This window comes from Protopterus annectens, chromosome 4.part0 (genome assembly GCF_019279795.1).
Source record: "Protopterus annectens isolate FY-2018-M chromosome 4.part0, PAN1.0, whole genome shotgun sequence".
NCBI lineage: Eukaryota > Metazoa > Chordata > Ceratodontiformes > Protopteridae > Protopterus > Protopterus annectens.
The window spans coordinates 754,655,968-754,672,760 of record NC_056733.1 but is presented as its reverse complement, the minus strand read 5'-3'; the positions used below and the strand labels follow the sequence as shown (position 1 = coordinate 754,672,760).

Here is a 16,793-nt window from a genome sequence, read left to right as displayed (position 1 = left end):
TAAGGGTGTATTACTAGATGTAGTAATTTGCAAGGATGTCCATCTTACTGAAGTATACTATTGGGTCGTCTTAGCATGGAGTTAAGACCAAGACTCTGGCACCAGTTATTTGTCCAGGTCAGGCCCTCTTGGAGGCGTTTTGTGTCTTGGGTGAAATTCAAAGACTGCAGCTAATTTGTAAAATTCTGTAAATGTGGGCAGATGCCTCGGACATTAGCCTTGATAAACAGATGCCTGATAAACAGATGCCAAATAGAAGTGCTTTCAGCACCAAGTTCAGAGGGACACAGTTAACTTGGCCTTTTTGTGATGCCCTTATCCTTACTACTTTGGCCTGTAACACCAATAGGATACTTACCTGCACTGTGGTCAAAGCTTGGACCCTGTATTCAACTGTGTACACTTTAGGGAACATGAGAGGAAAGAACTAAAGATGGCTTAGGTATACTTTAAGCATATTCACATACTTTTATATAAAGCTTAAGAATAAGGGGACATCTGCTGTGAAAGTATATCCAGACAGTGGACATCAGCCTACAGCAAGTTTCCCCACAAGCTATGACTGGCAAAATTATCCACATGGACAACAGAAACCACTTTATTATTCAGATGCAGCAACATAACACGAGTAATGTTCCATCAGAAAACACAGCTGGGGTGTGCACTAGAGCAATGGCAGTTCACTTAAAGTTGAAAACTATACAGAAATATCTCTACCTCCTCAAAGAGATGGGGTAGTAAACACCTACAGTTCTAGATGCACTTGAGTTAGCAAACCCTCAAGTACCAAGTCATTCCAATATACAATAAAAAGAACGTACTGTAGTGATTTGCACATATTTTCAGCGTCTTGTCTCTTCGCATCAACAACCGGATTGTTCCCCTCTCTTTATGCCTTAGGAGTTTAACGTCACCAGTCCCTCGTTCTTTCCATTCTGGTGGATCATTTTCTGATGCAAATCTAAATAACTTTGCACGCCTGTGGAAGAGAAAAATGTTTCAGCAAAAAGATCAAAATATAGGAAGATATGTGCTAAATTCAAGCTGAATGACAGTTAAAGCTGTACCAAGTTTTTTTTTTTGCAGGAAGAGCAAGAGGAAGAGGAGCAGGAGGAAAAACTACTGCTGCACAAGCATGAGTTACCACTTGCCCCTATTTAGGCAGTCGCCCTCATGTGGGGGGGGGGGGTCCTGATATTTCAGATTTTTCAAGTACTTCCACATTTCCTGCAATCGCTGTATAAAGCCAGCCATTCATTCTGTATCTGAAACACCTTAAAAACTGGTTTGTGAAAAAGAACTTACTTTGCTACCATGGTATGTGGTGCAGGAAGTGATGAAAGGCATTTTGCCCCATTGGTGGAGCCTCAGCCACTCCTTTTCCTACAGTAACTAAAGTACAGCCTTCCCAAATTATTATGGCACAGAGGATAAAATTTCAGGAGGCATCAACTTCAGGAAAACACGACATACCTGCACCGACTAACCGATTCATAGGTTCATATGCTCATAGTCAAGCACTAGGTTAACTGCCCTTATGGACCATTTTAAACAAAGCTAATTTCCCTTTAGTGAGAATCAAACCATGTGCTTCTAGTCTGAAGCAATGCCTTAATTATGCTACTCCCCCAACCACAAACCGACTTGGCTCATATGTAATTACTACACTAGTAACCCCAAGAGGGCTTAACTTTACGCTCACTTAAAAGCTCAAATTAAGGAAAGTAAATTAGGAATCAGACTAAGAGGTGCAGTGAGGCACTTAACTCACTAAATGCCAAAGTGAAGATCCTTAAAATTCTATAAAGTACAGTTTTGTACCTACCATAAATGTAGATGTTCGAAGATCCACATTGCTGCAGTCATAACTTGTGGGTAGTCCGCTGTCCTCGGTCGGCCCGAATACCAAAGTATTAGGCTGGCGTCGGTCATGGTCGCTTAGATCTGACGTCAGTACGCCTTGGTACTAAAGCGCATGACCGACGTCATATCCCCAGTCTTTCTTGCCCCAGATGTCAGAGGGCCCTAAAAAGAAAGGCCATAGCCAAAAAACAGAGAAACATCCAACCACCCATGCACAAACAATATTTACAACCCAAAACACACAACCACCCCAAACTACAGTGGGGAAGGAGGGAGGGTAAATTGGACTGCAGCAATGTGGATCTTCGAACATCTACATTTATGGTAGGTACAAAACTGTACTATGTTCTTCATCTCACATTGCTGCAGTCATAACTTGTGGGTAGAATCCCAAAGCAAAGGTAAAGGGAGGATGGCAAAATTATAAAGCATTGGGAGCTGCTAACATGCCCTGTAAAACTGCAGTGGCAAACCCAGCTCTAGATTTGGAGTAAAGAGGGCGATGGTAATGTTTAGAAAAAGTATGCACTGAACTCCAAGTAGCTGCCTCCAAAATATCTTTAGTAGCTACACCCCTTAAAAAAGCAGTAGAAGTGGCAGTAGCCCTAGTGGAATGAGGTCTGATTCCAGCCGGAATCTCCTTACCATGATGAGAATAACAAAAAGCAATACAATGGCCAATCCATTTAGAAATAGTTTGTTTAGAAACAGGTTTCCCCTGAGATCCCAAAGCAAAAGAAACAAACAACTGTTGAGACTGTCTGAACCCTTTAGTTCTGCTCAAATAATAACGCAACTGCCTGTGAATATCCAAAGAATGCAAAATTCTTTCCCCTTTATTTTGGGGATCAGCATAAAATGTAGGCAAATGAATAGATTGGTTTAAGGCCACATTTGAAACAACTTTAGGCATAAAAGTAGGGTTAGTACGTAGGGATACCTTATCCTTATGAAAAATCAGGAAGGGCTCAACTGCCATTAGAGCCTGTAATTCAGATACCTTCTAGCAGACGTAATGGCCAACAAAAAAGCAGTCTTCCAAGACAAAAACTTCAACTCAGATGTAGCTGCAGGTTCAAAAGGAGGTAAAGTGAGTTTTTCCAACACAAAATTGAGATCCCAGGAAGGAGTAGGAGCTGTACGTGGGGGGTCTTATGTTCTTTGCCCCTCTAAGAAATTGCTTAAACAAAGGATGAGAGAATAATGGTGGGTCACAATCATAGTGAGCAGAAATGGCTGCAGCATGAACTTTTACAGAGGAGAAAGACAAACCTCTGTCCAGTAATTCTGTAAGATACTGAAGAGAAACACTCAAATTAGGTACTGAAACATCAAAGCTCTTTGCTTGGCTCCAAAGAAAAAATCTCCTCCATTTATCAGCATAAACTTTCCTTGTACTAGGCAGTCTGGCCTCCAAAATAACATCCAAAACTTGAGGAAGCTGCGACCCTCCAGGGTCTAGAACAGAATATGCCAGGCTGTCAGATGCAGAGACTGTATCCTGACATTGAGGAAATGATTGCCTGCCTGGGACAAAAGGTCTGGGACAAAAGGTGTGGAATTGATGGCAAAGGCCAAGGAGGCTCCCGTACTAAACTCCTCAGCAGAGGGTACCAGTGCTGATGTGGCCAATCTGGAGCTATTAGAATCATGGAGGGCTTGTCGTGTCTGACCTTCAAGAGCACCTTGGGAAGGAGAGGCAGAGGAGGAAAAGCATAGACGTGAAGATTGCTCCAACTGAATGATAGGGCATCCACTTTCCAAGCCTTTGGATGAAACAGCTTTGTGCAAAACTTTGGCAGCTGGAAATTTAGTGGAGAAGCGAACAGATCTATGTTTGGAGTCCCCCAAAACACTGTCAACTGTCGAAATACATGAGGATCCAATTTCCACTCGTGGGGATCCACCATCTGTCTGCTCAAAACATCCGCTAAGGAGTTCTGTGCTCCTGGCAGAAACCTTGCCTGAAGAGAGGTGCAAACTGAGAGCAGTCTCCAACAAAATCATAGCTTGCCTGCAAAGAGGGTACGAATGGGTTCCCCCTTGCTTGTTGATATACCACATGACAGTTGTGTTGTCTGTTTGAATCAACACATGTCCTGGGTGAAGTAGATCCTTGAAAGCCAGCAATGCAAATTGGACTGCCAACATCTCCTTCATGTTGATATGCAAATGTTGAAGTCTGGCAGGCCACGTGTCTTGCACCCATTTTCCATTGAGGTGCGCTCCCCAAGCCTTGTCTGAGGCATCTGTCATTAAGATCTGACTCGCCTCTGGTCGGGCCACAGAGAGTCCCTTGTTTAGGTGACATTCCTGAGCCCACCACAAAAATTCCTTTTGAATGCAAGGTATTATTTGAATGACAGTGTCCAAATCGTGGCAGTGTTGAGTCCATACACTTTTGAGATACCATTGTAGCTTCCTCATATGCAGTTTGACATTGGGAAGCACGAGAATACAAGATGCCATGAACCCCAAGGCTTGAAGGACTGTCCTTGCAGTCAGCCTGGACAGGAGATAATTGTTGGAAGTAAAGGGTAAGATTTCTTTGCTTGTCCGGGGTCAAAAACGCCATCTGAGAGGCTGTATTCAATCTCACACCCAGAAAGCACATGTCCTGAGAGGGTACTAGACTGGACTTTATTTCGTTCACAGAATACCCTAGGCACCTTAACACTGCCATAACATACTGAAGATGGTGAAGTAGCTCGTCTTTGTCTTGAGCAAGAATCAGGCAATCGTCCAAATAAGGATAAATTTGTATTCCTCTTAACCTTAAGAAGGCTATCACTGGAGCCAGAACTTTTGTGAACACCCTGGGCGCAGTAGATAAGCCAAAGGGCAATGCAGAGAACTGATAATGCAAAGTCCCAGCCTGAAAACGCAGGAATCTCCTGCAGCTGGGCCTGATAGGAATATGAAGATACGCCTCCTTGAGATCCAGATTTACCATCCAGTGATCTTTGCCTAGCAGAGGCAGAAGTTGTTGCAAAGTCAACATTTTGAATTTTGGAATGTCCAGGTATGTGTTGAGAATAGACAAATCCAGAATTGGCCTCCAAGTGTTTCCTTTCTTTGGTACAAGAAACAGGCGAGAATAAAATCCTAGGCCCACCTCTGTTGGAGGGACCTGCTGGATAGCCCCCATTTGTAGAAGTAAAGAAATTTGTTTGTGAGCATCCACCTTTTGCTGAGGAGGAACGTCTGGCATGCCTTTGAAAGGGGGCAATGTGTGGAAATAAAACTTGTAGCCTCGGTTTATAATGTCCAACACCCATTTGTCCTGGGTGACTAAAAGCCAATTTTGCCTGAAGTGCCAACTTTCCTCCCAGAGGAGCTGCCAGACAGGAAGGATCGGGCAGCTGAAGATGCAGGTCATTGGGTCTGTTTACGAAAGGACTGGCCCCTGCCCTCACCTGTAGACTGTGCAGGGGAACTCCACGTCCTAGGCCTAAAAGAACCCTGTGCATGAGCTCTGCCCTCCCACGCCTAGATCTACCCCTAGACTGTAAATCAGAAGAAGGGTAAGCCCATCCCTTAGTAGGACAATTCCTGCTAAACTTAGGGGGCTGCACCTGCAAAAAATCCTTAACAGTCTGCATAGACTTAGCTTTGTCCTCCATTTTCTTCAAGACTGACTCCACAGGAGAACCAAACAAAACTTCAGACTGAAGGGGAGCATCCAAAATTCGAGCTTTAACATGCTCTGACAAGTTCTGATCCTTAAGCCAGGCGTGCCTATGAATAACTGATCCAGTGGCAGCCACCCTGGAAGAGGCCTGTAAAGCATCAAAACCACACTGCAAAGAATGCTTACCCAACTGATCAGAGGCATGAACCAAATCCTGTAATTTTTTACACTCTATGCCCTCTGCTAAAGCATCTACCTTAGATTTCAACTGACTAAGGAGAAAATTCTGGTACTTCAGCATATGAAACTGGCAATTCAAAGCCCTCATTGCAAGAGTGGAAGAGGTATACACTTTTTACCCCACCTATCCAAAGCTCTAGAGTCTTTATCCATAGGAACTGGATTCTTTACAACAGAAGCCCTGACACCCTTAGGTCCCTGGCTAATAGTTTCTGGGTCAGCCCTAGGGCTCTTATACAAATATTTATGAGCCTCTGGCACTCTGTAATACCTGTCTGGCTTAACCGGGGCAGGAGGCAAAGAGTCTGGATTAAGGGAAGCCTCCGAGAAAACATCCTGAACAACATCCAAAACAGGAGGTATAGCCAAGGGCCTATGTTGTGGTAAAAATAAGAATTCCCTAAGCCTCTTTCGGGAATCTGAGAAATCCTGACCTTCCCATTTAAAATGTTCCCTCATAGAATGCAGGGTTTCTGAAAAAGAAAAATCCTCTGGAGGGGAAGCAGAAGGACTAGAATCCTCTGCGTCAGAATCTGAATAAGGGGGAAAATCCTGAATGTCTTCAGCCGAAGACTCTGAGTAATCTGAAGAATGTTCCAATCCTTCCACCTCTGGCTCCACCCTAGGCCTCTTATCCGGAGGAGGCATAGAACCTCTGATTAAGGAAATCAAATCTTCTGCCATTTTAAGCATGTGTTTTTTAGGTACAGAACCTGCAGAACTAGGACTGACGCCAGAGGAAGACAAACCAGGCCTGGCCTTGGAAGGTACCTTAGAGACAGATGGAGAAGGCCTAACCCCCTTATGTAAAGAAGGGTTACAGCAACCTGAGAGGCCCCTTCAGCCTGACCCGACTCCTGAGTGGCCACATCTTGCAAAATTAAAGGTTCCCCCCGAGACTCAACTGAAACCTCGGCTGGATCCACAGATTCCACCGTGGTTTCTAAAGAACCGGCGTCCGGAACGGACGACTCATCCTGCCTGGACTTTAACGATTTCTCCTTACGCTTCTTAGCGGTAGCGGGCAGAGGATCCGACGGCATATTGTAATTACACCGCTTACCGAAGACAAGCCTAGCACAATCTAACCTACGTTTAATGGTGCGCTTATTAAATTTAGCACAAAAGCGACACCCGACTACGTCGTGCTCAGGCCCCAAGCAAGGAATACAGAGAGAGTGGTAATCCCTATGAGGTATCTGTTTCCCACAAGAAATACAATTATTCACTTTTTCTGACATCCGGATTTAACTGAGGCAAGAAAAGACAAAATATTCCCCAACGGGTACTTAGCCCAACTTGGTTTTCGGTCTGAAACTCAGAATACGAAAATTTCAGGACGCCGAACGGCACTTGCAAACGCTGCTTCTGCTTCGGACCATGCGGCAAGAAAGACTGGGGATATGACGTCGGTCATGCGCTTTAGTACCAAGGCGTACTGACGTCAGATCTAAGCGACCATGACCGACGCCAGCCTAATACTTTGGTATTCGGGCCGACAGAGGACAGCGGACTACCCACAAGTTATGACTGCAGCAATGTGAGATGAAGAACATCTTAACTTTTACTTTGGAAAGGGAAATTTCAGGTTTCTGTAAAAATGCCTCACTCAGCATCTGAAAGGGTGGCTGTCTTAAAACATCAGATGTAACCAAGACTTCTACATAAAGTGACGTGTACAAATGCGACTAAGTGGTCGGCATGTTAATAATCCAGACATACACTAAATTGTGCCGGGATTGCACGGTGGTAACAGTTAAAATTGCTGTCAAAAATTCTTCCTTCCCCAGTTTGGTCCCTGAATCAGAAGTTACCCAAGGGATTCAGACAGTCTCCTTGGGTCTGCATGGGTTTCACAGACCGCTCTGGTTCTCTCCCACCTCCCTAAAGTTAAAAGCACAGTTGAGTGAGAAACTCAAATTTCAGTAGCAACACTACTGCAGTACAATTAAGGACATAGGGAAATGAGCAGCAGTAGTAGACACCCACCTAGCCAAGCCTTAAAAGTTCTTTAGACCAACTTTTCCCATTGTCAGGGGAGAGGCTTGCATTTCAGATTAAAGAGAGGGGCAGACCACTTATTTTTTGCCAGTTGTAGGTTATGCCCAAGAGGAAGAGTCCTTCAGAGAAAGACTGTAAATGGGGAAAATATCAAATGGTAGTACTGTGCCTTTAACTTTACAGTACAAAACACCAGTACGGGAAGGGACAGCTCTTGTTCCAAGTCTGACCATCCTTGCACCTCTAGAGCTCAACAGGGAATTGTACTGCATGAGTGACTGTACTTTAACATCTACACAGTCATGGCAGGTTTTCCACTAGAATGCACTGCGTTTTTTCCCTATGGATGCCAATGTTGTTGGATTTAGTTGCAAGAAATTTTCTGACTGAAGGATGGAGAGTGATATTAAAAGGAAGAGAAGTTATTTAATTTCCTTTAAGTTGTGGGTTTAACGTTTTTTCTTTTAGGAAGGATGCTACTGACTGGATAATGTACTAACCTGGTTAGCTATAGTATCAGAGAAGTTATTAGTTGTAGTAGGCAGGTTAATATTGCCAAGGTTTTATTTATGGTTTGCAAGTCTGCAGTGCTGTACGTTTAGAAATGCCCCCCCCACCCATAGTTATACACTTTGCTAATGACCACCAGGGCCTTTACAAACCTAGCTGTGCAGTCCAACCCAATTGCAGCCCAGTGTATTATGGGCATTTATTAGAAGAGGGTATGTTAGAAAGTTTCTAGAAGTTATGTAGCAGTATACTACAGGAAGACAGTCAATACCCAAACTATCAGAGACATGGAGTCCAAACCATGTCTTGTTAGGATATTTTTTTCCTTTGCTCAGATTTCGTAATTGCCTACATTTCTGTAGGTTTGTTTCAGTACACCCCCCCCCCCCCAGCAGCCACATATTCTCATTCAATAGCATATTTGTTTCTCTGAACCAAACAGCAGGACTGAACAGAACCCTTTTGTTTCTAACAGGGGCATATTTGACGACTATTTTGAGAAATAGGTTATGAAACTAGGGAAACAGCTTCATCAAGTTGTAGAGTTTTAGTTGAATCCAGTTACCAGTTGTAGTTCAGCTCTGAAAGAGATAATGTCAAAGTCGGATACGCTGCATGACAGAAAAGGGTAGCTATATAATTTCCTGACTGCATACACAGGAAGGTGGTTATAGAGACTGTTGGGCAGGACATCTATACAGGCAATGGTGACAGGGTTATTAATATGAATCCAATCAGGGGTAGTCCATCACTATTTTGAATCGTGCTGGAAGAAACCACACAAGTTAATGCTTATTAGCAGAAGAGCCCAGTTTCAGGTATGATCAATACTGAAGTTACCTACTAAAAGCATTACGTGGCTGACACGGATATAAACTCCTATGACAGTTGTATTTTTTCATTATGTTAATTTTGAGGATTGTCATGAACATTTCTGCACTGCCAAATGCAACAGGGGCGAGTAGTCTGATTAAATTTAAACACATTTTGGCTATACCACTTGCTTTCCTTTTAATTCCATCACATCTTAGTGCATTACAGCCTGGTGGAACCACTCAGTTACTGGTTTTATCCATGTTCAGAATGCCAGGCAACAGGAGAGCTATCCAAGAATGTACCTCAGGATTTTTTTTTTGTACGTGCTTCTCTAGTTAGCGTTTAAGACAGACTGTTGAACTGAGTGTGCGGGCTAGAGTGGAAGTGTTTGTTGGGCCTGGGTTCAAGTGCACATCACTTAACTGCATCATTTTGTGGGGGGTAAAGTGATGGCTGAAAAGAAACCACAACTTTCTTACGTATTTGGGGTATTTGTCAGCTGACGTGGGAATGTGCAGGAGCAGTCTGCACTTAAGTGTAGTGGAGGTGTTAATTAGGGAGGAAGTGGTTGCTATTACTGTTAATCAAGCTGTCCGCATGAAAGGGAGGCGAGGCTTAGTACTCGTCTATTCAGAGGGTGGCGATAAGGTAGGCAATTACTAAAAATGGGAGATAGAAGGTAGTCTGTGGGATAGGTGCTTATGGATAAAGGGAAGGTGCAGATAGGTGCTTAGGGATAAAGGGAAGGCGCGGAGTAGGAGTGGGACAATAGAGATAAACAGATGCAGGTGGAGTGCAAGGTTGATATTGGAGGTGGGGTGGAGATAGATGTACACTTTGGAGTGTGTGTACAGGGTGGATGAAGGAGTGTAATTACTAAGGCAACGCGTGTTTGGTTAGGAGTAAATGTAGTTGGGGGTCTGGGTCTGTAGAAGTAGTGAGGGCAGAGTGAGTCAGAGCACAGCAGGTTAGCCAAACACCTGGATTTATTTATTTGCAGTTTAACTGGGAAAGTCCACTGGGCCAAAATGAGCCCCTTTTCAATGGGGGCCCGGAGAGAAAAGCTCCACAATGAATATGAAGAAATAGTAATAAAAAAATCAATGCAGTAATAGTTCAACTGTATATACAAGAGATTAATGCGTAAAGCAAATAAGCAGTAGTCAAAATAGGAATACAAAAGTCAATGTTACATCAGTAGTACAGAGATATACTAGAGGTAATGCAGGAAGCAATTCTGCAGTAGTCAAAACATATTATGATTCAATAAAAGTCATCGTTACATCAGTAGCGCAGACCCCTGACACGCCCATGCACTGGCCCAGTAATCAAGGAGCCTCAATACTCAGTCAGGAAATCCTTCTATGTGGCACACCTCATCATGAAGGGCTTTTCATCCAGAAAAAAGGAGGTCATTGTCCCACTGTACTCATCCCTCATTAAACCCATTATAGAATACAACGCCCCATTTGGTAATGCACTCTCAAGACATCTGCAACAACTGGAAAGGCCTCAGAAATACCTCACTAAAAGAATCACAGGCCTAAAGCAGATGCCCTACGCTGACCGCCTTAAAAAACTCCAGCTATACTCTTGTCGCATATAGTCTACTCAGAGGCGATCTCTGCTTAACATACAAGGCCATGTCAAAACCAGAGCTGTTGGACATGCTACACTTAAAGAAATCCCAATCCCTCAGAGCTACACGCTCCAGGGATCTAAACCTTGTCATCACAATAAACAAAACATGCTGGTGGGATAGGTTCCTGACCCAGAGACTCCCCAGACTCTGGAATAGATTGCCCATACATGTCAAGCAGAGTGCCTCTTTGGACCTCTTCAAGAGGAACCTTGACGATTGGGATGGGAGAAAGGAAATTCACCCCAGGGATCACGTCAGTCGCCCTGCTAGACAGGGGTCCAGGAAAGTAAATAATGTGGGAAGAAATAGCCAGGGAATTGTTATGGCTAGGCTTGTATAGGCCCTAGGGCTGATGGCCTAGTACCAACCTTTGAACCACTAGCACCAGTGAGGGGTGTGCACATTGGGGGAACAACAGACAGTACCAACCTATGAACCACTAGCACCAGTGAGGGGTGTGCACATTGGGGGGATAACAGACACACAGTAAAGTACAATTTCCCTTAAGAGCACACAGAGATCACAGTCAGCCTGGGGCTGGTTTCTTGCTCCACATTCCCAATAAGACTCCCCATTGGCACAGCTATAGAGTCCAGATCTCAGCCAAGTGGTAGAGCTAAAACCTCCAGCACACTATGTCCAACCAGTGCTTTGTGTCCCTGCCCAAGTAGCTGACAAAGACACAGATTTGATTTATATGCAAACATACAGAAAGGTTTAAAAATATTAATAAATAATACGAGTTCAGAAATCACAGGAACTTTAAAACAATACTGTAGGACAGTCAGACATCAATATAGAAAACAGCTAATCTGTCCAATTCCTAACTAAGAGAAATTATGTCCTAAATAACTACTTACAAGGCAAAGTGCTGTTGAGGAGTTGTCAGCTTCAGGCAAAATCCAAAATGCTCAAATCTTTCTGAGAAAGTCTTAAATTGACAACACCCAGTACTGCAGAGTCATTTCACACTGCATAATTTCTAGCACTTCTTTACTTCCCAGGCTATTTCTCTGTAAGCTGCACCTGGCCAGGAATACACAGCAATAAGACACGTTTACATGTAAAATCTAGCAATTATCTTGGTCTTAAAAGTAGAAAACATTTGCTAGCCCAGACATCCTATTTCAGAGCTTGAGCTCAAACACAGTTGTAATTCTTTAACTGCTTTCTTCCTGTAGGGTGCACTGTAGGGTGCACTGTGAGTTCAGCATATAAAACACAGTTCTCACATTTAGTTTTATTTACATTTGTAAAAATATGCCTGTGGATTATATTATAGAATTATCTACAAAATTCTACCTGGCTGGCAGCCTCTCAGTTATTCACAACCCTAAGTACAAGGGGTAGACTACATAAATAAAATAAAGGAGGCAGTAGGAGAAGGTGTAGAAAGTGTAGGAGGAAGAAGTTAGGATGGGTGAGAGCAGGAGCATTCCCAGGTAGAGGAGAGATGGGTTGCAACTTTTATTTATTTATTTATTTATTAAGTAGTGGTGACCAGGACTGGAATATTACAGTAGCTAAAAAGATTCCACACCTACCAAGGCTGTACTTTATTCCTCTTATAACAGGAGAGTAAGAGGTTACAGCAGTGAGTGGGTGCCACTCTTTTGTTCATCAGTTAACTAGATTTGCTTGTCCTGAGCAGTTATGGCCTTGTGTGTGTGCGTGCATAAGCTGCAATGATAGCATGTGTAAAAGAAACAAAAGTTGTTTGAATTCTTCTGAAACTGGAAAAGTACAGAACTAGTGTGCCTTCAAAGAACCAAATCATTAGCAGGGCAAGCCAAAACAGAAACCTTAAGAGACCTGAGCCAGGTGTGTTATCAAAGTATCAGGAACAGTTTCAACCACCACTACAAAGTGTCAGCAATGAATGTAATTAGACAAAAATTAACAGAACAAGCCAGCAGCTATAAATGAGAGTACAGAGTTCAGTATAGGGAGAGGCAGAAGAAAAAGAAATGTTATGGACAACTGACAGATCATCAGGTTGAGTTGTCTGTATGTGTTAATCTTCATTGAATGGTATACTTAAAAGCCCCCCCTTTTTATAAAAAAAAAAAAAAAAAAAAAAGAACGTTGGCTGCAAGCTCAGTGGTACAGATGGTTGTAGCACACTGGCAAATTGGGAGCTACTAGGTAGTTTATTATACATTTTCTCCATAGAAAGATTTCTGCAGGCTGCAAATCCTCCTTGCAGAAAACAGTTTTATGCAGAATGACAGGGAAACAAAAGGACTTGATACCAATTGGAAGGGGCAATCTTACACGCTATTAAAAAACGTTTTTGAGGTGGTGGGATGCAGTCTGTGGGGCAGATGAAATGAGGACATAAGAGCAGAAGCCAAAGTAGCTCCATCTTCAGCAGAAAAGATCAAAGAGAACAGATTATGGCGGTTCAGACACGTGCAGAAGACCAGAAGTCAATTTGGTGAAGACGACTTGGGACAGACAGGAAGATAAGAGGAACCTAGGACGTCCAGCAAAGAGGCAGATGGATTGTGTGAAAGATGCGAGTCAAGCATGAATGTCGAAAAAGGCAGGAGTGTGGCACTGAAATCAAGAGAAACAGCAGCGTTAATTCCCTGACCGCATCTAGAAAATATGGCTGAGGAGGACAATGATAATAGCACCATAAGTGGACTAATGTAAGCAACAGCACTCCCAGGATCCAGATTCCACATTTTACAAGTCCCAATACTTAGGATAACTAGCACCACTTCCCTCAAGGAAATATGGAGATCACCTTAGACCATCATGGTTCCCATTGCAACTGCCTCAACTAAAGTCAGAGACTGTCAATGACTGGTACAGCTTATAGTCCAGGCCTTCCCCCATTATAAACCCTCACCTAGGTGTCAACACTTACTAGGATAAGACAAACTGCATCAGATCTTTCAAAATTTCTGGAACACCTTTAGCAACCAACAACCTGGTGAAGCAAACTATAGTTAATCCAGAAGAAATATGATGCGATCAGCTACTTTTTTTTTTTTAAATGAAGCCAGACAGGTTACTCTTTGGTTAGATACTTCAGTGTGTCTGAACCCCACAATACGCTCTGACTTGCACATGAAAGCCGCATACGAAAGGTTGGAGGATCTTGAAAGCTGCATATGAAAGGTTTGAGGATCTTATAAGGGATCTCTGCTTCTTACTCTTACAATTGAAAGTACAAATGTTACATATGAAAGTACTCATGTCAAAACATCCTCCTCCTCGCAGCAAATACTGTGGCCAAAAGCCCAAGATACTCAACAGAAGTTGAACATACAAAACTGAAAGCAGCACTGCAACTTAACCAGAAAACTGTATACACATGAAGGAATAGGCAGACCCTACTCCTTTCTGCACCCACCCCCCAATTCTAATTTAATCTTAACCACCAGCCATTTTTAGCTCATAAACTCAGAATATATAAAGCTTTTACATTACTAATTCAAGTCAGACAGCAAAGGGGGTGGGGGACTTATGAGATGTCAACTAAATAGCAAGTTAACACCAAAACCCAGACCAAGTAGGTTACAACATATATTTTTGGGGACCATCTTAATACCAGAGATACTTCCCTCCAACCATGACTTTTGGACCCACTGCCTCTTATAATCCTAAAAAGCTAAAAACATTTAGCTATACCTTTACACCAACATTTCTATAAAATGGTCTTTTCACCTTCTGACAAATGAATACTTGTCAGAAGAAAAAATTCAAGCGAGTCACATCTGCCTCAGGTGATGAAAATTTCCTTTAACTGCTAACCAGATTACAGCAGCATGTTGGCCAAGATTATCTCAATCTGATCAGCTTGTTTACAGACATTAACTTTTATACTTTCCTGTTACTAGCCAAAATAGCTTTCGTTACATTTTTAACAGTTGGCTATGAAAAACATCTAGGATCACAATTTACCTCAGAAAAGAATGCTTTACCTCAAAACCACAGCTAGTGCAGAATGTTTACCTCAAAACCAGTTAGCGTAGAACATTTACCTCAAAACCACAGTGGTAGCTGGAATTTTCCAGAGCCTGCATCAGTAAATTAACTCTTATTCAGAAGTATAGAAAATGGGTGTTATTCAAGTTCATAAGCAAACTACATCTATCATAGATAAAGCCCATCTTTAATAAACATGGTTCAATGACCTTTTCTTACCAACACTTCAGCAAATAGCATATTAATTTTGCTAGATAAAGACAAACAGTAGGTTTTAAAACTTTTTCTCTTAACATTTCCCCCCTCAAAACACTTATTTGTCTTTTTTATTTCAGCAATATATTGAGTTTTTCTTTGCCTACATTACTTCATTTGCAAGACAAACTTTTAAACTTCAAAACATTTGCAAAACTCACATTTCAATGTATTCACTTTCACCAGTCTGTTGCAACTGCTGGTACATTGTTTTCGTAACAGCAGTATCAACCAGTCTTTGTAGAAGACCTCTGATACAGGGTATACAACAGCAACCACATACCACCACGATAGCCACAGCGACTCAGACAGACACCAGGAAACTGCTGATGAGATGACTCCATTTTCCAAACCACGCTTGTAGAAAGTCTGTGAAGGGATTATTTACCCCAGAGTTCTCTGCCAATTCTACGGATAACATCTCCAAACCTTTCAAAGCTCGAGTGATGCTGCCATCAGGGGCAGTGTTATTCAGAATATATGTACAACAGAAAGTCCCAAACATCCTGCAAACTCCTCCTTCTTTGGCCAGGAGCATATCCAACACAATTAGATTCTGCCATGCCACCTGCGTAGTGGCCTCCAGTTGTTCAGCAATACCTTTCAATGCATCTTTGGTATAGTTCACAAAATGCTGCTGGTTATAGTAAATGTAGTTGAGCCAGTCCACATTCTTATTGGGTTGAATCCAGACAAAGATGGATGCAAAACCAGCTATTTGGTTTATCGCTTTGTATTCATCAGGCACGCCTCTTGGTACGCCAATGCTATCAATGTAGACACCGCCATCGAAAGATTGCTTCGGTGCCTCTCTTTCTCTTATTCAACCACCTCTGCTTTATTTCAGGTTCTCTTACGAAATTGCTTGCTGGAACTGGGAAAATATAGAATGGCAGAATTAACTCTGCAAGCGCACAAGTTCCCTTCCAAGGAATTCTAAGCCTTGATCGGAGTTTGTTGTCTCCACATAACCACCAAACGTTTGCTAAACTATGAGTATGGTTCTCCAGAAATGGATTCTCATTGCCATTCACAGTAACATTGCAATAGTTCCGTCCCATACTGCCATAATTCTTTCCTGTGCCATCTCTGGAAATGCACATATACGAACCTGGATAGGAAATCGCTGTAGTCTGTTTCTCAACTTTGCTTATGACTGAAACGCTGAGTTTCATTTTTGCATTTATCTTCAGTTTTGTTGAAGAATAACTAACAGACACGTTAGGTTACCTTCAGCTTGCATTAATGGGACTGTCGCTAGTTGCCGTTTACCTTCAGCACAAGAAACAGTTCTCACGATGTGCCTCTCTGGTACTATAACCCAAGATAACCATTCATTATGGTGTACGAATCCTGTCTCGAGTAACAACTATTCTTACTCTGTGAAGGCAAAATCTGCTTTACTTGTCGCATTAAGGCTTTGCACTTTAAGTTGGAAAGTCCCCAAAGGATCAGTTCCAATTGGGAGAGACACAAACTCCTGAATCACTTTCTTGTGACGACACGATGGTTATAGTAATCACTTCAGTACCTTGGAAATGCGCAATTTTTATTCTTTGTTGCCTGCTCTTATCTTTCTCCGGTATCACTACACCACTTGTTTCCCATCCGTTCACATTTGTTGACCACCAAACATTTGACCAGGAAGCACAGTCTCTATTGCAGAAGTATTTTAAAAGAGTCAGGAAATCATTACTGTTCCATTTAGCACAGTCCAAAATTCCTTCAAAATGTTTTACCTTGAACATAGTAGTAACACCTGTTTGCGCTTGCACCACCACCATTCCTTTCTCTCACAACTGTTCCTTCTCGTATGGACACATTTACTTTCGCCACCAAAATCATCATCACGTACCAGTTCAAGTACCAGTTGAACATGGCCATCCTTCCTTTGTA

The 16,793-nt window shown here is 42.5% G+C and overlaps 1 protein-coding gene across 1 annotated transcript in view; it reads right to left on the bottom strand.

Annotated features, from left to right (window-relative positions):
- RANBP1 (RAN binding protein 1) overlaps positions 1–16,793 on the bottom strand; it is a 304,446-nt gene that overhangs the window by 95,405 nt on the left and 192,248 nt on the right. Inside the window, exon 4 of the mRNA XM_044069784.1 lies at positions 822–979. Coding sequence (XP_043925719.1) covers positions 822–979 — 158 coding nt within the window. The remainder of the gene's footprint in view (positions 1–821; positions 980–16,793) is intronic.